Source organism: Notolepis coatsorum, assembly GCF_963971535.1.
Source record: "Notolepis coatsorum genome assembly, contig: SUPER_8_unloc_1, whole genome shotgun sequence".
Lineage (NCBI taxonomy): Eukaryota > Metazoa > Chordata > Actinopteri > Aulopiformes > Paralepididae > Notolepis > Notolepis coatsorum.
Genome location: NW_028174873.1, coordinates 1591446 through 1616429, shown reverse-complemented (window position 1 = coordinate 1616429; position 24984 = coordinate 1591446). Strand labels below are relative to the sequence as shown.

At 47.0% G+C, this 24984-nt stretch overlaps 1 protein-coding gene across 1 annotated transcript in view; it reads left to right on the top strand.

The window, feature by feature from the left end:
- The window catches only part of ppm1e (protein phosphatase, Mg2+/Mn2+ dependent, 1E), a 184448-nt gene extending 163822 nt beyond the window's left edge, over nucleotides 1-20626 (top strand). The window contains exons 5-7 of the mRNA XM_084338364.1: nucleotides 1274-1417; nucleotides 16288-16381; nucleotides 19360-20626. Coding sequence (XP_084194490.1) covers nucleotides 1274-1417; nucleotides 16288-16381; nucleotides 19360-20294 — 1173 coding nt within the window. The 3' untranslated portion in view covers nucleotides 20295-20626. The remainder of the gene's footprint in view (nucleotides 1-1273; nucleotides 1418-16287; nucleotides 16382-19359) is intronic.
- Nucleotides 20627-24984: the final 4358 nt, after the last annotated feature.

Sequence of the window (24984 nt, the reverse complement as noted above, 5' to 3'; positions counted from 1 at the left end):
TCTCGTTGTGGTCCAGGATGGATCTCGTTGTGGTCCAGGATGGATCTCGTTGTGGTCCAGGATGGATCTCGTTGTGGTCCAGGAGGAAACTACCTTGGTCGCCATGGAAACTGAAACTAGCGCGAGTGAAATTTGTTTAATCATCGGAATCAAAATAAAAGATTCTCAACGATTCCTTTGGAATCTAAATGAGTTAATACATGGTGGGTATTGGCCACTAAATTAGTTAATTAATTCCAATTTGGAAGTGATTTTCATTCCCAACCCTACTAATGACTGCTAGCATCAGTGTGTGTCGTGGAGGAGGAGGAGGTCTTGGTGGGGTTAATAAATACATACTAATGGCGGGGAATATAATTGATAGAGATATTAATGACATTTAGACTGCCTGGTCTAACTGTACCCATGAGAGATGAGACAAACTGGGTTGTCAATAGAGCTCATAACTAGGGCTGTCCCCGACTAAGGATTTGTATAGTCGACTTGTAGTCGCCAACATTTGCCGATAGTCGACTATGAAAAAAATAAAAGAAATAAAAAAAATAAAAGTATAATATAATATGTTTTAATTTTTTTATTCCATTTGGGCTGTGGGGGTGCTTAATGTCTGAAGGAGTCGACGGAAGGCTTCTTGTTCTCTGTGAAAGCATGCAATTGGTCAAATATTGTTGATATTTGTCTAGTCTAGTGTGTTCATTAGATGGTGAAATCCTCTTTCAGTGCCTCTGTGCCTGTTTTCTTAGGCCCGTGTCGACCGGGGACGTTTCATGAGTCGCCAGCTCCTTTCTGTCCTTCATTTCTGTGCTACAGACACGACAGGCGCGCTCCTTTTCCCAGCGCCTCGCGTTTTAGCGCTCTCGGCGGCCAGCGTTTTTTGGGGGCGGAGCGCTCCCCCAGACCCAGCCCAACTAAATCAATTAAATCAACTTTCTAATGAATATAACTCATCAGTTTATTGTAATACTATAATATTAGTGTAGCCTAATCTTTATCTGCAACTGTGAAGAAAAACCAGAATGAATATTTTTTTTTAATTTTTTTAATTAATAAAAAAAAAAAAATCGAATGTTGATTTAGAATTCGAATGCCAACGTAATGAACGAAGGTTTCGAACGTTCGAACGTTTGGGCTCAGCCCTAGTCGACTGCATGTCCTTCCTCAGGCACACTGGGAGCCAGAAGGCGAACCCCTGCTCTGCTTCATACATTACTCATTGAAATGTGTGTGTGTGTGTGTGTGTGTGTGCGTGTGTGTGTGTGTGTGTGTGTGGCAGCACATGCGCTGTGGCACGACGGGGGTGGTGACCTTCCTGAGGGGGCGGAGTCTGTACGTGGCCTGGCTGGGGGACTCCCAGGTCATGCTGGTGAGGAAGGGTCAAGCTGTAGAGCTGATGAAGCCTCACAAGCCTGACCGAGAGGTAACACACACACACACACACACACTCACGCGCGAACACACACACACACACACACACACACACACACACACACACACACACACACACACACACACACACACACACACACATACACACACACACACACACATACACATACACATACACACACGCGCACGAACACACACACACACGCACACACACACACACACACACACACACACACACACTAAAATATGCACCTGCATGCATGCACATACTTCCCTAACCTGACAGAGTTAGCATGCACACACACACACATACATATACATACACATATTAACACAAACACAAGTTTCAAGTTTCAAGTTTCTTTAATAGTTGTCATACAGAAGTACAGAATACTTTCATACAAAATGCTTCTTACTGTTACGCTCCAGAGACTGTGCTAGACAAGATGGTATCAAATAACATAGTATAGCATGTGAAGTATCTTTCTGTTCTTCATTTAACTCTATCTAAGTTCATTGATCGTATAGTTTTCTATATCACCCTTCTCCTGCATTGGTTAGGTAGTTCTCAGATGTTCGGTTCAAGTAAGGAGAGACTGACGACGTGGTCAAAATCAACGGGCGGCGGTTGTTTATTAATACCACAGCTTAGGAATCAACAAGTACATCGTCTCTTTGGTTCAATCTAATTGTCTCTTTCATTCAATCTAATCGTCTCTTTCATGTGGCTGTTGTTTCATGTGGCAGTTTTCTTCTTCCGGTGCGGTTCTCTCGTTGTTGTCTTGGTTTCCAGGCCAACACGCGCCTTCTCTCTCGTGGTTCGCTGGTCTGGTTGTCAAGGCAACCTGGTCTCCTCGCCGATCAGGCAGGGAGCGCTCGATTTCGTATCGGCGGAGTCTGCTATGAACCTCGGCTCGGTCATCTGGTCTCAATGGCTCTCTGTGTCATCGGCTCTCAGGATCCTTCTCGCTGTGTCTCAGGCTCTGCTCTCCAGGGATCCTTCTCCGTCTCCTCTGAGTGTCTTGCTCGGCTCTCGAGTTCTGTGTGGCTCTGCCTCCCAGGGCCTGTCCCCTGTGTGTGTGGCGTGTCCTTTCTGGTGTGTCAGCGCTTCTCCTCGTCTCCTATTTCATGCCTGTCTTATATAGGAGAAAAGACCCAGCCCCCCGTGGTCGAGTCTCTGAAACGTACTGTTACGTCTCAAAGACTCTAGCGGTCTTCTCATTGGCTAACGGATCTCCTCGCTCGATGACACGTCAGCCTCGTATGCTGACACAACGTTTCACCATAGAATCTGTCTGCCCGTTTTAGCAGTTTTAGCCATTACCTTATTAGGGGGTCCTTTAATGAGTGACACGTCGTACTGTTCTTGTGACACAATGTTTTACACAGTCTAAATAAGAAACAGGCTACTCTGTGTCCTGACAACAAACCATATTTCCGTCCTTTAATAGAACACTTTATTTCCTGATGACCAATATTTGTATAGTTTTACCTTCTAGTATTTAAGAGTTTTTATTCTTTATTGTGACTAAGTTATTCTAATTGTTCTAAGAGTTATGCCTATATGTAACTTATGAAATTGCCTTATTAAATGTTTCCATCCTGCTGATGGTTTGTCTGTTCTCTTAGTAGTAACCTTTTCTTTAACCTTATTTACTACCTCTGTCTTACTCCTGGTTAACTTGTTACTTAGTCTATAGTTAATGGGTGACTGGTGTCCTTTTCTGCCACATCCTCCTGCTTGTGCTTGCAGAATGTGTTTGTTGGCCCGGGGGAGGTTTAGACAGGGTCAACGGTTTTTCTACTATCTCTTGTGTGCCAGCTGTCACCACTTCCCTTTAGAATGTGCTGTTGGGAACGGGGTTTTTTCTCAATCTCTATCTCAAATCTAGGTGGGGGAGAATGCCAAATGGTCTCCTGTTTGACGTATGGGGCTATTTGGTTTAGTGACCTCTGTGGCCTTGCGGAGCTATTTGACAGGGGGAGGGTTTCTCACAGTGGCCAGTACACTAAAATACCAACTCCTTTCCTGATTACCTCAATATAGTCTTGAGGGGTCATTGATTATCTTAAAGTCAGCCATCTGTTTCTGGGGAGTCAACCTGCCTCTACCCTCTGTAGGCCTGGTGGTCACGGACACCATTTCTCCTGGAGCCCCGGTCGCTCCTTTACAGTTTACCAACAGCATGTCCAGTATTATTTTGTACAGTTGCATTTATTCATGTTTTCATTTAGAAATATACGACAATCCACCCTTAGGGGGTTTAATAACCCACTATACAACATACATTTTCTAAATTAAACATGTTAAAAATCATAATCATAATTTTTGCTAATATTTTCTAAAATTTTCAAAAAAATCTAAAATTTACCCAAATCGAACTACAAAACCCCTTTCCATCTGTACAGTTACAAAATCATAATTTCACCTACCTCTTCTTCTTGCACAGTTATACACCTTTATCAGTTATTATTACGACATCCAGTCTAAGAAAGCTGTTCCTGTTTTTACAAGAAACACTCTTTCAATAATAGCTTTTTTGTTTAGACTATTTTATCCATGTAATTAGCTTAAATGTCTATTTTGTGTAATGGACTCTGCAAGAAAAGATTAATACATCACACCACTAAAATATTAACACTCTAAACTTCGAGGGAGATTCAAACAAGCAAACATAAATCATCTCTTCTCCTTGAAAAGACCACTGAGGCCTCAATTATTCTTCGCTTTCATCCCTGTCAGTTATCCTTATTCCAACCTCCTAAGGCCTTTACTGCTAACTCGTTTTTGACCGTTTTCTTCTTGTTGTATCTTGTGCTAATCACCGCCTCTTTCTTCGTTGTATGCAGGTCTCTGGTACTGCTCCGATTCTCCACAGAAGGAAACGATTTTCCCTCTGTCCTTTTTTGCATTTTGGATTATTATTTACAAACACACAATAGATTGGAAACATTTATTTTCGCAGATACATTTTTACTGTTCTGCATTTTGACAATAAATTTTTCTCCAATCAATTATCTATGTATTTCACAGCTTCTTAAGTTATTTATTCAATCAAATCACCTTTGTCTCATTTGGTTTTGTGCTGTACTGTTTTACTAGATCAAATATCTTAAGATCAACACAACTACCACTTCCACCCTTGACAGTGGAATAACCATTATTTCACTTTCAAATACCTTGTTTCCCGACAGCTCCTCGGTCCGGACAGTCAGCTCTAGACGAGGCCAATCACCAACAGAACCTACGTGCATGGTCAACAAACCACAGTCCCTTTAAACACACATCACACACACTCCGCCAGCTTTCAACAAGCCGGTGCAGAGCCTCCCATAAGTCAATCATCAAATTCACATGTCTGCACTCTACATGAACACTAACTGGCCAAATTGCGACCAAAAACCTACAGAGCTTCCTATAGACAGAGAAATATGTTCCCCCAACCCTTACCACAACCCCAAAAGTGACACAACCCTCCAGATTCTACATCTGGAGTCTTTTTCCCCCACCTGACTCCATCCCTCCCACCTCTTTTACTGCCTTCGCCCCAGTTGACTCCTCCTTCATCATGGACCTCATGACTACCTCCAAGACCACTACCTGCTCCCTTGACCCCCTACCCACTACTCTCACCAAAGCCTGCCTCCCTGCTCTCATCCCCCACCTCACCGCCCTTTTCAACCAGTCACTATCCCTAGGCCACGTCCCCTCCCCCTACAAACTCGCCGCTGTCACCCCTGTCCTCAAAAAACCCACTCTTGACCCATCCAGCCTCTCCAACTACCGCCCCATATCCAATCTTCCTTTTTTCTCAAAAACACTGGAACGTATTGCTGCCTCCCAACTCCACTCCCATCTCCAGTCCAACACCCTATATGAACCCCTTCAGTCTGGCTTCCGTCCCGCTCACAGCACCGAAACTGCACTGGTAAAGGTCATCAATGACCTCCTCATCTCCGCTGACTCCGGTGCCCTCAACATCCTGATCCTACTCGATCTCAGTGCAGCCTTTGACACAGTGTGTCACTCCATCCTCCTCCAAAGGCTGCACCAACTGGGTGTTGAGGGCACAGCACTTGACTGGTTCTCCTCCTACCTCACTGACAGACACCAATTCATCTCCCTCTCCGGCCACACCTCCCCCCCCTCCCCAGTCACACAGGGGGTCCCCCAAGGCTCAGTCCTCGGCCCCCTGCTCTTCATCTGCTACATTCTCCCCCTTGGTCACATCATTCGCAAATACCACCTCAACTTCCACTGTTACGCTGACGACACCCAAATATACATCAGTACACAATCCCCCCACAGCCCACCCCTCAGTCACATTGAATCATGCATCACCGAACTCCAAACTTGGATGACCCACAACTTCCTCAAACTCAACAGTGACAAGACTGAACTCATCATCATTGGCACCAAAACCACCCTCACCAGATCCGGACCCATCACACTCACCATCAACGACTCCACCATCACCCCCTCCCCCCTAGTCCGCAACCTTGGTGTCCTCCTTGACCCCACCCTCTCATTTGACCCCCACGTCCGCTCCATCGTGAAAACATCCTACTTTCACCTCCGCAACATCGCAAAAATCCGTCACTGCCTCTCCCCCCCCGCTGCTGAATCCCTCATTCACGCCTTCATCTCCTCCCGCCTGGACTACTGCAACTCCCTCCTCACTGGTATCACCTCCCGCTCCCTCCATAAACTGCAAATGGTCCAAAATTCAGCCGCCCGCCTCCTCACTAACACCCGGTCCCGCGAACACATCACTCCTGTCCTCCACTCCCTCCACTGGCTCCCGATCAAACACCGCATTAACTTTAAAACACTACTCCTCACCTTCAAAGCCCTCCACAGCCTGGCCCCCCCCTACCTGACTGATCTCCTTCTCCCCTACCGCCCAACCCGTTCCCTCCGGTCCTCCTCCACTGCCTCCCTCACTGTCCCGACATCCAAGCTTAAAAACTTCGGAGATCGGGCCTTCTCTCGCACTGCACCCCGACTCTGGAACTCCCTCCCCCAGTCCATCAGAGACTCCCCTACACTCTCCACCTTCAAAGCTCGCCTCAAAACCCACCTGTTCTCCCTTGCCTTCAACCCCCCCCCACCCCTAAACCCCCCCCTCCCCTCCAACCTGATCGATATGTCTCTAGTCTTTTTTTTTTGTGCCATCAGGCTGTCTCCCCCGTTCCCCCCATGGTCTCATGTTCCTTTGTTTTTGTTTCTTTGTTGTTTTGTTTTGTTTCTTTGCTTTCGTCTCTTTGTTTGTACCCCTGCTCCCGACTACTGTCAGCGACTTCGGGTTATTGAGAAGCGCTATATAAATTAAATGAATTATTATCTAGAGGCATAAATACCCCCGCAAAACTAAGACAGCAAAATTAGAAATCCAAAAAGAAATAAAATAAGTAATGAAATAATAATTGTGGTTTTTTATATATATTTTTTTTTTTTTTTTTTTAATTCCTTCAACTCCTTCAACTTTGACCACCCTTTGATCAAGTATTGTAATCACTACTATAAATAGTCCTTTGTTTCTAACTCTGTCTAATATTATATGTTCCATTGTTCCTGTCTAAAACCATAAATTTTGTTAGTTTAGATTAATCCATGCAATTTTCCCAGTTACTTCATCCCATCAACAGCCCCAACTTACCCTGGTTAGTCTTCCAAACCATTTTAGTAACTTGCACACCTAATCAAACCTTATCTATGTATCCTCATCTCTATCCTTATTCTAATCAGTCTAATTTTCCATTTTAATTTATCAATAACTCTATTTACTCGAGCACCCATAAGGCTTTATTTGTGCATTTCCGCTTTGCTCTTAATTAACCTATGACCTATGCAGACACCCCCTATTTACACCCCCTCTGAAAATGTCCCAACTCTCCACATTTCCAGCAACTCTGTTTGGACTCTCGCTTCCTACTGGACGTTTGCTGAGCCCTCCACCCTTTGTCACATGACCGAGCGAAATGGCCAACCTCCCCACAATTCCAGCACACAGCCGACGCCGGCCATCCCAGGGGTTCCAGTTTACCACGACTCCCGCAGTCTCTCGGCTGGCATCCCACAGTCCTCGCCAGGTCAACCCCTCTCCCGTCCTCTGGGCGCATGTCCTGTTGCCTGGAGGAGAGAGGGGCATACCTGTCCTTTTCCGCTGCCTCTCCTCGGGCCTTCTCTTGTTGGGAGGGGCCTGGAAACTCACCCCTCCTGCGGTTCTGCTCACCCTGTTGCGGCCCAGTTCCCTGTCCGGGCAACGGAGCACAGGGCACTCTTTGATCACGGCGGCCTAGGTCAGACGCTCGAAGCATGATCTCAACCGCTGTCGCTTCTAGTAGCGCAGCCTTTCTTGCCAGTTCTCGTTCCAGTCTCTGAGTCACGTGTGAGGCCCGACCGATCTCCAGCTGTGTCTTCATCAGATCTCGATGAACTGCCTTGTGTTGTTCGAACGCTGTCACAAACGCTCTCTGTTGTCTATAGGATGCTGCCTCTTCCCCCATCTCAGCACTGGCGGTTTGACTTCCCATCGCTGGGCTCCGCCTCTCATCTTGGCTTTGGTGCTGAGGGCAGGGTGGACATGGGAAACGGGTGGGCTGTAGAAACTGTTCGTGTAGTATTCCATACCTGCTGTCGGTCTCAGTTCCAGCCATCCAGCCAGAGTGGACTTCGTGGGACTGCTGTAACCTCAGTCTCTTTTTCTGCCCCTTGGTTAAACCGCAGTCGCCTGCAATGGACACTCCAGCTTGAATCGGTTCTGGTTGGAGTAACACCGTTGTCACTGGTTCACTCCCCTGTATTGGAACCAAAGTCAACATTTCAAGTCCTTCTGTCGTACTGGTCACATGAGAGAAGTCCCAATCAATCAGATCATTATCACTGGTAAAGTCTATCTGGGAAATGTCTGCAGAGGCTCTCGGCCTTCTCCCCCCAATGGCCTGATCACTAAGGCCCTTCTCCATATTGTTGTTGTTGTTATTCTATTGTTATTGCATCTAACGCTTCAGTTATTCCTATCAATGTTCCACTAAGGTGAACTTCCTATGTTACTGTCATTCACTCCACTTTCAAACACTCCTGTAACACCGTTCGAAAAAACAAGTTTCTCTGTCTTTCACTATTTCTACTTACTTGAGTTAAAACACTCACACTGTCAAAATGTTACTGTGCAGACAAGGATTGATAACTGGCTTATCATTCATACTTATACCAAGGCTCATTACAGCCGTTCCCCTAGATGGTTATGGAAATCGTCCAGAGCTCCTGTTCAGCCGAGCACCTGTACAGAAAGAAAGCAAAAACATCCAGACTTAATACAGTGGCATTTCCCTATTATTTCCACTATTCGTTATGCATTGGAAATGTCGGGCAACACTATACTAAAATGTTTAGAGAGACACAGTGTGATCTGAAAATAACGATACAGCTTATCTTGATTGTCCGTTCCTTCAACAGGAACACTGGAGGTTTCCAATCCCCTGTGTGTTCTCTCCACCTGATTTTCTGGGAAATATAATCATTAGTCCCATTCCTATCCATTGTCTAATAATCCTTTGTAAACCTGGTCCTTCATCTGATTCTAATCTCTCTTTGCTTGATGAATCTGTTCATCCTAACCTTATTTCTTACTTTTAAATGCCCGATTAGCGTATCGACTAAATGTATTATTCCGATTAGCGTATCGACTAAATGTATTATTCGCTTTTGCTTCACTCCTCATACAACATCAATTTCATTCACTCCTTACACACACACTTGTACCCCCTCACAACACTTAATAAAAATTAATCAGTGTTGCTACTGCTACCAACCACCAATCAGGGAAAACAATAAACCTTTAGCAACTTAGATCACTAAAACCCTGACCGACACATAGCACAGCTGGCCACGTTAATAAATTCACGGACACCCGCACCATGCCACCGCAATATCCTTCAGATCCTTGAATACACAAAGAACCGTCCGTCTTCAGCCCAAAGCGTTTTCCTCCAGTCGCGAATCCGAACGAAAACACCCCAAGCTTCCCACCAAGGAATATCACAAATCATCCTACCACCACCAGCACCTAGACAGGCCAACGCCCATCCGGTACCTACTTCACATACACAATAACAACGCAGTTCAAATAAACCTACAAACCAATAACCCACAACATACGCCGCAATCTAGGGATGGAGAACCACCGGGCGAAATACAAGGAGAGACAGAGGGGGGGCGAAGGGAAAAGAAAAAAGGAGGGAGGGATACAGGGATACAGGGACTAAGGGGAGGAAAGGGGGGGGGGGGCACACAACGCAACATTAACTATTACCAAAACCGTCTACACTCAATCAGCAGAATACCCCGTATCGCCTGGTCCCGTTTACCCACAGGGCTCCAAACACATCACCATCATCTGCTGCCAACTTTAACTTAATCCAACCTTAACTTCAATCAGACCAAAAGAACGACCATGAATATTCTATTTATCCTTACGTAATCCTATTTTAGCAAGTAACACTATATTAATATAACCAACACTCCAAGCCCACCATAAAGGCAACAACAAAACTCCCTTTGCGCACCTGTCATCCCACAAAGTCAAGCTGGGAGACAGGGATGGAGCGGAGGGGGGCGGGGGGGGGGGGGAGGGAGAGAGGGAGGGAGGGAAGGAGGGAGAGAGGGAGGGAGGGAGGGAGGGAGGGAGGGAGAGAGTGTGAACGAGGAAGGAAGAGACAGAGGAAAAAGGGGGGGGGGGGGGGGGGGGTTCACGCCAAATCCCATCACCCAACGCCATCATACTTGGCCCATAACAAATACAGATTTATAATCAAACAAGTATACACATTCATCATCAACAACTGAAAAAACCGAACATAAAGAATTCCCAAATCCCCACAGATGGCCGCTACTCAAAACCTATAATAATCACAACTGTTCCCTATTGCTTACTGCACCACGTTAACCTGTGAAGGAGAGGTGTAACTATCAAAGAGGCAACACTGCCCTCCACTGGAACGTACGCTCATCACCCCTATTGCACCACAGTTCTCACCACGTCCTGCAGGAGGCGCCCACGCCTCCCCCGCAAGTGCGTCATCACGCCGTACCACACCAAGACGCCAACTTGATGTTCCACCTCAACCACAAAACTACAATTCCCAGAATCCCCTACACCGGAAGTCCCTGTCCACCGCCTCTCTAAGATCCCGCGCCAGCAAAGAGTAGCAACACGCGATACTTCCCCGAGAGTTCAATCATGCTATATTGTTAGCACAGGTAGCTTAGCATCTTAGCTTCGTTAGCTCAGTGCTGCTAGCTCCTATTAGCTTAGCTTAGCATCCAACACCACTCCTCCTAAACGGCCCAGTCTCCTGTTGATCCGAGCGGCACAACACATTGCGACGTTTACACAACCCCTGCTTTCCCCCGTAACATAACTTTAATCCTATTTAGCCCCCGTTCACAGAACATATATCATTATCCTTATTCTAGCACGCTCGCCCGATTGGCCCCGCCTGACCGAAATACACAGTATATTAAACGCACCCCAAGCTCCGACGCTCCCAGTGACGTCATCAGCTCGAAAATCCCCGTTTTCTTTGATCGTTACTACATTACTTTTAGACTTCCACACCACCGTTTTGAAAAATTTCAACGCACACTTCACATCATCTAGGTTCCATCACACATGCCATTCATTCAATTCACTCGACAACGCAACACAGCGACCACACGCTAGTCCCGTCGCGCCAGCTAACACTGGCAGCTAAATAAACGCCTCTCCTTCCGGACAGGGGTGCGGTTTCTCCTGCTGCCGCCTTGACCACCAGTGTTTATAATAATACAAAAAAATATCTTGGCATTCACTCAGAGCCCCTAACATTCATCCATCCAAACACATATACTAAGCAAAACAATGTCCCATTCCTAAACATACCATTCATTTGTACACATTCATTCCAAACGCATTTCCTCGCTTTTTTCACACAATATCCTCCTATGTTCTAATCACCTGTGCAGTATCTACTTCCAAAGTGCTTCATATATCTACTGAGTCCGCGTTGCTATACCCCTGAGAAACCCACTCCATTCATGTATAGTAGCCCGTGAAGAGTTTTCATTCCTCCACGCGGCTGATGTTCTTCAGATATCGACCTTAGCCAATCTGAGCCTAAATGACGTCGGATTAGAATTGGTAATTCGCTTATGGAACGTCTTCCAAAGTCCATTACTCCGTCGTACCGATTCTAAGTGTGGCCTCTATAGCATCCTAGCCCGAACCCTATCCTCTTCTCATCACCCTGTTCTCTGTTTCTATGCTATCCGTACCCTGTACTCTGTCCTCAGTACTCTACACTACACTCCGTTCTCTGTTCTCTTCGTGGAACCAGGCTACCCCTGTACTACATCACGGTTCTCTCATTAAACTCTTTACCTTACCCTCTAATGAACCACTCCGTCACTCACAGTCTCACGTCCCGCTATCTGTGACCAATCCCCGTTCTACCGCTTCTACGCCGGTCCCCTCAAATATTTTTCCTATCCCTAGCCTAATCTCCTAAGCTAACTAAACATAGAGATCTATATCCCCATCCTAACCGAACATCCCCTATCCCCTACGCTTCCTAAGTGCAGCGCCGGCGTGTGGCTGAGACCAGAGTCAGGTTGTGAACCCTGAACCCCGATCCCCTCCAACACCAACTTTATCCTGGTCCCTCTCATTTCTACCTAATGCAATAGCAACCCCAAAATGCGAGACTGCTTCGACCATTACCAACCTTAAACGCCATCACTACTTACCTAGTCCTGCTGGCCTGTCGAAGTGGTGACGATTATCTTATTTCAGTCGTAGAGGCGTCAACGAGGTCCATCTTCCAGAAGTAGCTTTCCGTCGTCTCCAACCGGTTCTGGTCGAATGTAGCACGGGTCACGGACCAATTGAAGTATCTTTCTGTTCTTCATTTATCTCTATCTAAGTTCATTGATCGTATAGTTTTCTATATCACCCTTCTCCTGCATTGGTTAGGTAGTTCTCAGATGTTCGGTTCAAGTAAGGAGAGACTGACGACGTGGTCAAAATCAACGGGCGGCGGTTGTTTATTAATACCACAGCTTAGGAATCAACAAGTACATCGTCTCTTTGGTTCAATCTAATTGTCTCTTTCATTCAATCTAATCGTCTCTTTCATGTGGCTGTTGTTTCATGTGGCAGTTTTCTTCTTCCGGTGCGGTTCTCTCGTTGTTGTCTTGGTTTCCAGGCCAACACGCGCCTTCTCTCTCGTGGTTCGCTGGTCTGGTTGTCAAGGCAACCTGGTCTCCTCGCCGATCAGGCAGGGAGCGCTCGATTTCGTATCGGCGGAGTCTGCTATGAACCTCGGCTCGGTCATCTGGTCTCAATGGCTCTCTGTGTCATCGGCTCTCAGGATCCTTCTCGCTGTGTCTCAGGCTCGGCTCTCCAGGGATCCTTCTCCGTCTCCTCTGAGTGTCTTGCTCGGCTCTCGAGTTCTGTGTGGCTCTGCCTCCCAGGGCCTGTCCCCTGTGTGTGTGGCGTGTCCTTTCTGGTGTGTCAGCGCTTCTCCTCGTCTCCTATTTCATGCCTGTCTTATATAGGAGAAAAGACCCAGCCCCCCGTGGTCGAGTCTCTGAAACGTACTGTTACGTCTCAAAGACTCTAGCGGTCTTCTCATTGGCTAACGGATCTCCTCGCTCGATGACACGTCAGCCTCGTATGCTGACACAACGTTTCACCATAGAATCTGTCTGCCCGTTTTAGCAGTTTTAGCCATTACCTTATTAGGGGGTCCTTTAATGAGTGACACGTCGTACTGTTCTTGTGACACAATGTTTTACACAGTCTAAATAAGAAACAGGCTACTCTGTGTCCTGACAACAAACCATATTTCCGTCCTTTAATAGAACACTTTATTTCCTGATGACCAATATTTGTATAGTTTTACCTTCTAGTATTTAAGAGTTTTTATTCTTTATTGTGACTAAGTTATTCTAATTGTTCTAAGAGTTATGCCTATATGTAACTTATGAAATTGCCTTATTAAATGTTTCCATCCTGCTGATGGTTTGTCTGTTCTCTTAGTAGTAACCTTTTCTTTAACCTTATTTACTACCTCTGTCTTACTCCTGGTTAACTTGTTACTTAGTCTATAGTTAATGGGTGACTGGTGTCCTTTTCTGCCACATCCTCCTGCTTGTGCTTGCAGAATGTGTTTGTTGGCCCGGGGGAGGTTTAGACAGGGTCAACGGTTTTTCTACTATCTCTTGTGTGCCAGCTGTCACCACTTCCCTTTAGAATGTGCTGTTGGGAACGGGGTTTTTTCTCAATCTCTATCTCAAATCTAGGTGGGGGAGAATGCCAAATGGTCTCCTGTTTGACGTATGGGGCTATTTGGTTTAGTGACCTCTGTGGCCTTGCGGAGCTATTTGACAGGGGGAGGGTTTCTCACAGTGGCCAGTACACTAAAATACCAACTCCTTTCCTGATTACCTCAATATAGTCTTGAGGGGTCATTGATTATCTTAAAGTCAGCCATCTGTTTCTGGGGAGTCAACCTGCCTCTACCCTCTGTAGGCCTGGTGGTCACGGACACCATTTCTCCTGGAGCCCCGGTCGCTCCTTTACAGTTTACCAACAGCATGTCCAGTATTATTTTGTACAGTTGCATTTATTCATGTTTTCATTTAGAAATATACGACACATGTAAATTAGAAGTAGAAAATGAGGTCACAGTGTTCAGTATAGACATATGTACAATGTTCGATGCAGAATAGACGTAACTGAGTTATCATATAATATACAATACTATGCAGTGTACTAATGTACAATACTATATAGTGCAAAGCAGAAATGGGATGAGGTACAATTTAGGTACAATTTACAGTAAGGTGTACGAGTTGTAGTGCAATCCTTCATCAATAAATATAAAGTGTGGGGAGTGGGTGCTACAGTGTGTTTGTTTAAAGTGAGTGTGTGCTATAAAGTGTGTGGAGTGGGTGCTACAGTGTGTTTGTTTAAAGTGGGTGTGTGCTATAAAGTGTGTGGAGTGGGTGCTACAGTGTGTTTGTTTAAAGTGGGTGTGTGCTATATTTGTTTAAAGTGAGTGTGTGCGTTTGATGGTTGTTGTTGTGTAGTGTTCATTGTTCGTTGAGCAGCCTGATGGCCTGGGGATAGAAGCTTCTTCTGAGTCTTTCTGTGCTCGCCTTGAGACTCCGGTATCGCTTGCCTGACCGCAGCAGTTCAAAGAGGCAGTTGTTCGGGTGACTGGAGTCTTTAATGATTCTCTTAGCCTTGCCCCTGCACCGCTTGTTGTAAATGTTCTGGAGGGTGGGGAGCCCCCCTCCAATTGTGCGTTCGGCTGAACGTGTCACTCTTTGTAGTCTGCTTCGGTCTTGTGCAGTGCTATTCCCAAACCAGGAGGTGATGTTGCCGGTCAAGATGCTCTCTATTGTACATGAGTAGAAGTTCTTAAGGATCTTCTGACTGACTTGGAACTTTCTTAGGCGCCTGAGGAAGTAGAGGCGTTGTCGTGCCTTCTTCACAACACTGTCAATGTGTGTGGTCCATGTCAAGTCCTCGGATCCGCACACACACATCCTGTACACACATATACACACACATACTAACACACAGACACACACACACAGACAGACACATACTGTACACACACACACACACACACACATAATGTACGCACATATACACGTACACACATACAGAATCATACACACACACAAACACATTATGCACACACACACACAGTCACAGAAACATACATATGCACACACATGTACAAATACATACACGTATGCATGCACACACCTCACTGACCTGAGTTAGCACGCGCGCACACACACACACACATGCATGCACGTACATACACACCTCCTTGTGATTGCTGTCAACGTCACCATATTCTGTTCTAATAGGCTAACTGTGTCCGTCTGTCTGTGTGTCTGTCTCTCTCTCTGTGTGTCTGTCTGTCTGTCTGTCTGTCTGTCTGTCTGTCTGTCTGTCTGTCTGTCTGTCTGTCTGTCTGTCTGTCTGTCTGTCTGTCTGTCTGTCTGTCTGTCTGTCTGTCTGTCTGTCTGTCTGTCTGTCTGTCTGTCTGTCTGTCTGTCTGTCTGTCTGTCTGTCTGTCTGTCTGTCTGTCTGTCTGTCTGTCTGTCTGTCTGTCTGTCTGTCTGTCTGTCTGTCTGTCTGTCTGTCTGTCTGTCTGTCTGTCTGTCTGTCTGTCTGTCTGTCTGTCTGTCTGTCTGTCTGTCTGTCTGTCTGTCTGTCTGTCTGTCTGTCTGTCTGTCTGTCTGTCTGTCTGTCTGTCTGTCTGTCTGTCTGTCTGTCTGTCTGTCTGTCTGTCTGTCTGTCTGTCTGTCTGTCTGTCTGTCTGTCTGTCTGTCTGTCTGTCTGTCTGTCTGTCTGTCTGTCTGTCTGTCTGTCTGTCTGTCTGTCTGTCTGTCTGTCTGTCTGTCTGTCTGTCTGTCTGTCTGTCTGTCTGTCTGTCTGTCTGTCTGTCTGTCTGTCTGTCTGTCTGTCTGTCTGTCTGTCTGTCTGTCTGTCTGTCTGTCTGTCTGTCTGTCTGTCTGTCTGTCTGTCTGTCTGTCTGTCTGTCTGTCTGTCTGTCTGTCTGTCTGTCTGTCTGTCTGTCTGTCTGTCTGTCTGTCTGTCTGTCTGTCTGTCTGTCTGTCTGTCTGTCTGTCTGTCTGTCTCTGTCTGTCTGTCTGTCTGTCTGTCTCTCTGTCTGTCTGTCTGTCTGTCTGTCTGTCTGTCTGTCTGTCTGTCTGTCTGTCTGTCTGTCTGTCTGTCTGTCTGTCTGTCTGTCTGTCTGTCTGCCTGCCTGCCTGTCTGTCTGTCTGTCTGTCTGTCTGTCTGTCTGTCTGTCTGTCTGTCTGTCTGTCTGCAGGATGAGAAGAAGCGGATTGAGGCCCTGGGAGGCTGTGTCATCTGGTTCGGCACATGGAGGGTTAACGGGAGCCTGTCTGTGTCCAGAGCCATAGGTAACTACAGTTCGGTCACCTACTGTATCGACAGTTGTACCCCCATTTAATACTCAAATACCGACTTCCAGAGCCATGGGTGAACTACAGTTCGGTCACCCACTGTATCGACAGTTGTACCCCCATTTAATACTCAAATACCGACTTCCAGAGCCATGGGTGAACTACAGTTCAGTCCTTTAGCTTACGAACAGGTGTCCACACATTTAATACTGTATTGTACAGTTTGTAGTTTGCCTTCCCATTAGTTATGTGTCCACCACCAGAACCTTCTCTCCTGTGTCCTACTCTATGTCCCCCTCAGCCTTCCTACTGTCTCAATAATAATAATAATAATAATAATAATAATAATAATAATAATATTAATAAACTGTATTTGTATAGCACCTTTCATACAAGAATTTCAGCCCAAAGTGTATCAAAGCAGTGATGTCGACATAAAATAGACATAGGCATAAAATGAACATAAAAATGCCATAATTATACAGAGAATTGATATTGAAACCTCCCGGAATGATTTTGATAGATTTCTGTCATTACAATCTATGAATAATTAAATACATTTAAATAAAAACTAAAAGATTGTAATAGATTTCTGTTATTAAAATCTATATATATATATATAAAAATCGATTGTACTGTAATAGATTATAGTGGTAATTATGGTGGCAATAGTGCAGTGCAATAAAATAGTTCTACAGTACAACAATCAATAAAGAACCTTCTGGCATGTGTCTCCCTCTCAGCCTCCCACTCTACTTAGAAACCAGAAAACACCAATAACGCCAAAATTGTGGGAAGAAAACAATAGAATAACAACACTACTAACACCGACATCCAAGAAGGGGGATCCCCTCTTGAACGGCCCTTCTAAGGTTTCTCTCCTCCACATTGCCTGTGGGGGTGTAACGGTACCTGTATTCGTCCCGCGAATTTACGGTACGGCCGTCACGGTGCGGTACATCCAGCCATACGCCGAATACGTCTCAGATGACAAGCGGACAGAATTAACAACAGCGCGCACTGACATCTGCACTCGGCTCTCCCCTCCTCCTCTCCTGTTTACTACAGCCTATTTGTCCCTAAAACAAAATCATGATGAATTAATTAAATGTTTAACACAGCAGGGTCATTACAATTTTGCAGTTTTTTTTTTGTTTTCTTGTTCGCCCAATAATGTTAACCAAAAGACACACGCGCGCGCACGTGAACACACACGTCAACCTTTTCCGCCGGACCGCGGAGTCTCACAGCTGATCGGAGAAAAAATAAAAGCACAACATACCACCAGATCATCTGAGCTCCTCTCCAGTTGCTGCTGCCTGCTACTGTTTAAATCCAAAATATTGATAATCCTCTGCCATTGTTGTGTAACATGTAATCTGTTCTCTAGTATTCTTCAGTCTCGGCTTCACGTGAAGTTAAATCCTCTCTATAAGTGAAAGTGAAACTAAGTTGTTGTTAAAGGTGCAGTAGGCAATTAATTTACTCTGTGGATGCCTGAACACAGAATTACACCAGTATCACTGACTACTACGGCAAGCCTATAGAATATTATTATTTTTAATAATAATAATTATAATAATTATTATAAATATATAATAATTATAAATATTTGTTTCCTGTTGTACCGAAATCGTACCGAACCGTGACCGCAATACCGAGGTACGCACCGAACCGTGGCTTCTGTGTACCGTTACACCCCTAATTGCCTGTGGTGCTTTTTTCCAGTTGCTAGGTTTTTAGTGAGTTTTTCCTTACCTTCGCTGGGGTATGTCTGGGAGTGTTGCTTTGGATTTCATGATGGGTTTTTTGTTCTTGATTTATTGTGATGTTTCTTCTTGACCTGTTTAATTAAAGAAGACTTGTCCAGCCCATGGGGACATTAACGTGTGATTGTGGGCTTTACAAATACAGATGCAGCACTGAAAATTCAAACCACTTCTGCTGCTGGTCTGCTGCTCCTCTGCCACTATAGAACTAGCACTCAGGTGTGGCGGCTGGGTGGCGCAGCGGGCTAAGCGCTCGTCACCAATGCGAGAGACACTCGTATCGAATCCGGCTGTCAGCGTTGCCTCCGGCTTGGCCGGCCGTCATACTGGCTCAATTGGCAGAGTCAGCGGGAGGGAAGCCGGTGGGGTGGTATTCTGGTCGTTGTAAACAGCGACTCCTATAGGTCGATCAGGGCGCCTGCACAGCGAGGGAGGGAGATGGTGAGGGTAGTGTGAGCCTCCCACACGTTACACCTCACCACCAATGAGAGTCCTCGCTGTCAGGTGAAAAGATGCTGCCGGCTGTCTCCTATGTCTCGGAGGAAGCATCTGATAGACTTCAGGGCTCCCTAGACCGACCAGTGGGGGGAACATGCGAGCAACGACCAGGAAGGGGAGGGGGGAATTGGCATAATGACTAAATTGACTAAAATGACTAAAAACACAGAAAAACAGGAGGAGAAAAAGTGAAAAAAAAAAGAACTAGCACTCAGGTGTTATATTTCGGGGCCTGGTGGCTGGCTCCCAAAGTGAACAAAGGGAGGGTACTTAACTTAAGTGCTCCCCCAGGGAGGGGGTCGGGGGCTACTGCCCTCAGACCCCCAAGATAATTTTTATATGGGCAGTCTGACTTGGGGTACTGCCCATATATTAGTGTTGCAATGCATGATAAGTAAACAGTGAAAAAAGCGAAAGGAATCGGATGGAGCTGGGGCGTTTGGCACGAATACAAATGTAAGATGAAAATCTCCCCAGCCAGTGGGAGGCAGTGGAGGTGTGAAATCTGGCCCGGTCCAGAACAATAGGAGTCACAAAATCAGTTTGGCCCGTGGAGCGGTGGAGCAGCAGCAGAGCAGCAGCAGAGGTTAGATTGTTCAGTGCTGCATCTGTACATTTGATTTTATTTGATTTAGAACGTCAACTGAGTCTGAAAGGGAAAAGCGCCGCGTGTGGTCGTCGCTCTCTCACCCGCTCTGTTTCCTCCAGGTGACGCGGAGCACAAGCCTTACATCTGTGGCGACGCCGACCACAGCGTGTTCCCTCTGGACGGCTCGGAGGACTACCTGATCCTGGCCTGCGACGGCTTCTGGGACACGGTGGAGCCGGACGAGGCGGTGAGGGTGGTCAGCGACCACCTGCTGGAGAACACCGGAGACACCACCATGGTGGCCCACAAGCTGGTGGCGTCGGCGCGCGACGCGGGGTCCAGCGACAACATCACCGCCATCGTGGTCTTCCTGCGGGACCCGCGCTGCCCCCCGCCCGCCGAGGAGGACGAGGAGGAGGCGGCGGCGGCGGTGGTGGAGCAGCGCGTGGTCCACGAGGAGGAGGCGGCGGAGGCGGAGGAGGAGGAGGGGGAGGGGGAGGAGGAGGAGCCGGCGAGGGGCCAGCGGCGCGGCGGGGGAGGGGGCAGCAACGTGGACGTGGGGGGGAAGGGGCGCGGCGGCTGGCCCCTGCAGCAGTGCTCGGCGCCGGGCGACCTGGGCTACGAAGACCGCATGGACTCCTTCACGGACCGGACGAGCCTGGCCCTGCTGGGGCCCTCGCTGGGGGACGAGGGCAGGATCACACTGGCCCCAGCCACGCATCCACCCGACCGGGGGCCGGGAGCGTCCTGCTGCCCCCACCGAGAGGAGGCCCCCCAGAGGCCCAGGCCTAAATCCCGCGTCCCCGCCTGCCAGGAGCCTAGCTCCCCCGGCTTCACGGACCCACTGTGGCCCCAGGCGGCCTCGCTGCTGGGCCAGGCGGGGAGGCGAACCCGGAGGATGGTGTGTGGGAGCCCCAGGTTGGGCTGGAGGTGTGTGGGCAGAGCCCCCAGGGAGCTGCCAGGCCTGCCACGCTCCTGCCACACCCTGCCGTACCCCCAGCGCTGCCCCGCCAGGAGGCCAGGGATGGCACTGCCCCACGACACCACGGCCTGATGACCCGGCGATGCCCCCCCCATCTCCCACCGCCCCACCCGCCCCACGCTACACCTATAAAGTTCTGCTCTTAGGGACTTTCTGCTCCTGCTGTCCTCCAAGCACCTCCTGTTCTGTTAGTAGCAGGTTGTTGTTTCCCGCTGTCGTTATTGTGACTATTGAAATCACGTTCAAAGCGCCCTTTTTTTGTTTTCTTCGTAAGTTGAAGTGTTTCTTATTCTAAGCCCCCCCGGTGCGCTGCACGCAGCTCCCAGTGCTCGCAGCAACTTGTAGAAAAGTGTTTCCTGCGTAGAGAATCAGAATTGATAGAATGGTGAACGTTCCCCGTTCAAAACCGCGGGTCCTTTCCAAAGGTTCCTCTTCCTCGCGTTTGTTTCATCCTCGGCTCCTCAGTGACGCATCACGGGGGAAACGAGGAAAAGATGCAGAAAAACGAATGTGAGAAGCACAGGTTTGAAGAAATAGAACGACCTTGTTCAGTCAAGTGCCATTTTGAAGTGCTATTTGTTGGGCGGGGGGGGGGGGGGGGGTCTTTGAAAAGCACACACTAGAGGAGACAAGCAAGGAAACCTCGGGCTGCCTTTGTGTGGGACTTTGTGTGGTTTCTGGGTCCCGGAGGAATCGAGGACGGAGGACAGAGGAAGGGAAGCTGTTTTAAACCTTTGGAATGGACCCTGTGTGTCTTTAACGGTTATTTTCGCCGGTACATCTTAAAATGGCCACCGTAGAACGTTTGGAATCGATGTCACGGAAACGAATGTTGGCTCGGTGCCGACGAGGCTCCGAAAGTTTGACGAGGTTACCACGATAAACAGCATAATGTGGATGGAACGTTCCGACTTTCTCCGCCTCGAGATGTTGAACAATGTCCGTTTCCTTGACAACATCTGGAATTATAAGAAGAGGATTAGGTCACAGAAGTGATTCGGCACCGGGAGACAACGCTACAGTACATCCTGTGACGGGATTAGTCCGGGAAGCCATTTCTTTTTTTTCACATTTCAATGACGATGCCGACCCATCCTCTTCATACATTAGGACAACAACATTATCGAAACCTCGGTGGAAAACCACCAGATGGTCAGAAAGGAAATTACCAAGTTTCACACAAGGAAAGACCCCCTTTTTATCTGTATAGCATCCTGTCTATTGCGAACAAAGAAAAGACGAGGAAGCCAGCGTTCTTTCGACAGAGAGGACTTGGATGGACGAGCAGTCTTAACCTTAACCTCCCCCCAGTCTCTCCTCCCCTCCTTAACTGCTGCGTCCATACCGTGGTTCATTCAGATGGCCACTACAGACACACGCCGTTCTGTTCCCCACAGAGCCATTAGTCTCCGCTCCATGACCGTAGATAAGAGCAGCTTAATACAGGATTATAAGATTAGCGGTCACTTACCTGAATGAATCCACCATGTCGACTGATATGTATGTATTACAATAGCAGGATAATGGCAGTGAGATGGCGGGTATTATTAAGAAATTATATTCTATTTATAGTCTTTGTTGGACCACGTTGTTATTTATGAGTAGACTAGCTTATCGGACATCGGCCCGCCGCGCTGAGTTTGCATTTACGTTGAGAAAAACAAAACGACAAAAAAAATGAATAAAACTGTATATTGATCGGAAAATACTTTGCAACAGGCTTTTCGTGTGTAAACGCCCGTTACAGTAGGTATTGCCACTTTTCCTTTGGGCCAGGACAGTTCAGACAAAGCCACAGAACACGTGCCTTCAATATCTGTCACTAAAGCCTCTTTTACAGAGTTCCTCTCCAGACTCGGTAACCGCAGGGAGAGAAGTGAAACAAGGGACGCGTTATATTTGTGCTTACATGGGGTAATAATATTACAACTTTACACTATATCTAAGTACTATATAAACGACACGTGTAAACAAAAAAGCCATACGCGCAATGTGCTATTGATACAATTATCTAATCCCTTGATATTTCAAATTTCCCTTCCGATGTTTCCAGCGAGGACATGCTAGCTAGTGCTTTACTGCAGTAGCTTCTGTCATACGTGCCTCCACTCTCCTGGCCCAGGTAGCGGTTGTTCAAACAGCTAGAAGGTTCTGTTTCACCATGTAGGGAAAAGACTTGATGCGATTGGTTCAGCACCGCGCCACCGTGCCACGATCTCCATTTTGTTTTAGCCCTTCTATTCCCGTTCCTTTTCCCGAGTGCAGGAGGTATAGGAACTACTAGGGTAGGGGGGTCGAGCGAGTGAACCGAACCCACCGGACGTCAACACCGTCGGTCGAACGCCACAAAGCGTCTCGCTTTTTCCACCGTGTCACTTTCACAGTCGCGTTCATCACCGCTCCTCTCGACCGGCGGCGTGTTCGCGAGGCGACCTCTGCCCGTTTATGTCGAAGGCCGCGAGCGAGGGGGCGGGAGGAGGTTCAGGAGAAGTCTCTTCCAGCGGCAGAATGTGTTTCATGTTGTAGAATGTACATGGAGAACGCCGCTGGGCTCTGCTGGTGGACGGTCTCGGGGGCGGGGGGTGGTTTTGGGGGGCGTATTTTCTTTTTTTAAGAGATATACGTCTTTCAAGGCCGCCTGGCCGTGTGGAATATAGCCACATTACAGAACCTCAAACCTATTAAATAAACGCCACCAGGTTCTTTGAGGGAAGTGAGGACCGTCACAGTGATTCTTAGGTAGTTATTTCTATTTTTTTTTTGGTAATCGTAGATAGTACAAGGAGATATATATATATATATAAAGCTCACTTATCTCTTCCCCTGAGTGTTACGCTTAACCGTTCTACATGGAGTGTGGTATGTTTTACACCTCTGACTCTTTCACTTTGTATGAAGCTACAGCCAAAGATGGTGGATGTAAAACTAAAGAGATAATCGATTCATCTTCCCCAATGTCCCCAGGGGGATCAATAAAGGAATATCTTATCGTATCTGTAGAAGGGAAAGATGGGCAACAAGTAGCCGTTAACCCTCGCTCTTCCCAAAGAGACCCCTTCCCCCGTCGCCGACTGTCACCATAGCGACTGATTTGGGACAGATGCCAAACGAAGTTGTCTCGTCGGACGAGATCTTTGCTCAGAATTCAATCACCACTTTTGAATTCAATTTGAACTATTTGGCCCCAAATGTGGCGCTCGTGTTGTATACAGATGTTTCACTAATAGGCCGTGTCTCTCTGCGTCTCCCATTAACACCAGTAACACTGAGAGCACGGTCTCCCCCACACCACCCAGACGACACGTTGCTGTAAGAAGTAGGAGTAGAGTCATTGTATTATACTGTATCTACCATCTTTGTTACGAAGGTATTATACTGTATCTACCATCTTTGTTACGAAGGTATTATACTGTATCTACCATCTTTGTTACGAAGGTATTATACTGTATCTACCATCTTTGTTACGAAGGTATTATACTGTATCTACCATCTTTGTTACGAAGGTATTATACTGTATCTACCATCTTTGTTACGAAGGTATTATACTGTATCTACCATCTTTGTTACGAAGGTATTATACTGTATCTACCATCTTTGTTACGAAGGTATTATACTGTATCTACCATCTTTGTTACGAAGGTATTATACTGTATCTACCATCTTTGTTACGAAGGTATTATACTGTATCTACCATCTTTGTTACGAAGGTATTATACTGTATCTACCATCTTTGTTACGAAGGTATTATACTGTATCTACCATCTTTGTTACGAAGGTATTATACTGTATCTACCATCTTTGTTACGAAGGTATTATACTGTATCTACCATCTTTGTTACGAAGGCATTCTACTGTTTGAGAAACTGGACGATGCAAACTGACATTGACTTTTATCGATTGAGGAGTTCAAAGTCAGATATTTAAGAGTGGCTGTTGTGTCCCTTCCTCTCTCCTCCTCTTCCTCCTCTACCCTTCCTCTCACCTCCTCCTCTCACCTCCTCCTCCTCTACCCTTCCTCTCACCTCCTCCTCCTCCTCCTCCTCCTCCTCCTCTCACCTCCTCCTCCTCTCACCTCCTCCTCCTCCTCTACCCTCCGTCTCACCTCCTCCTTGAATCTGGGTTCCCCCTCATGGAAGACCAGAGGACACCCTTCCTGAGCAAGAGAAATATTACATAGTAATATTATATTACATAATAGTACATACATACATACACACCACAAGCTGTGGTAACTTGCTAAAACTATTCCTCATTTGACTGAGGACCCCTGGAACCCCTGTGAGGACCCCTGCGGGGTCCCTGGCCCTCACGTTGAGCCTCACCGGGCTAGATTACACCACTCGTCCTCTGAGCTTCCTCTGGTGTTACACAAGAGCTTTTACACACAGCTTGTGCACTACTACACACACAGCGTGTGCACTACTACACACACAGCTTGTGCACTACTACACACACAGCTTGTGCACTACTACACACACAGCTTGTGCACTACTACACACACAGCGTGTGCACTACTACACACACAGCTTGTGCACTACTACACACACAGCTTGTGCACTACTACACACACAGCTTGTGCACTACTACACACACAGCTTGTGCACTACTACACACACAGCTTGTGCACTACTACACACACAGCTTGTGCACTACTACACACACAGCTTGTGCACTACTACACACACAGCTTGTGCACTACTACTACACACAGCTTGTGCACTACTACACACACAGCTTGTGCACTACTACTACACACAGCTTG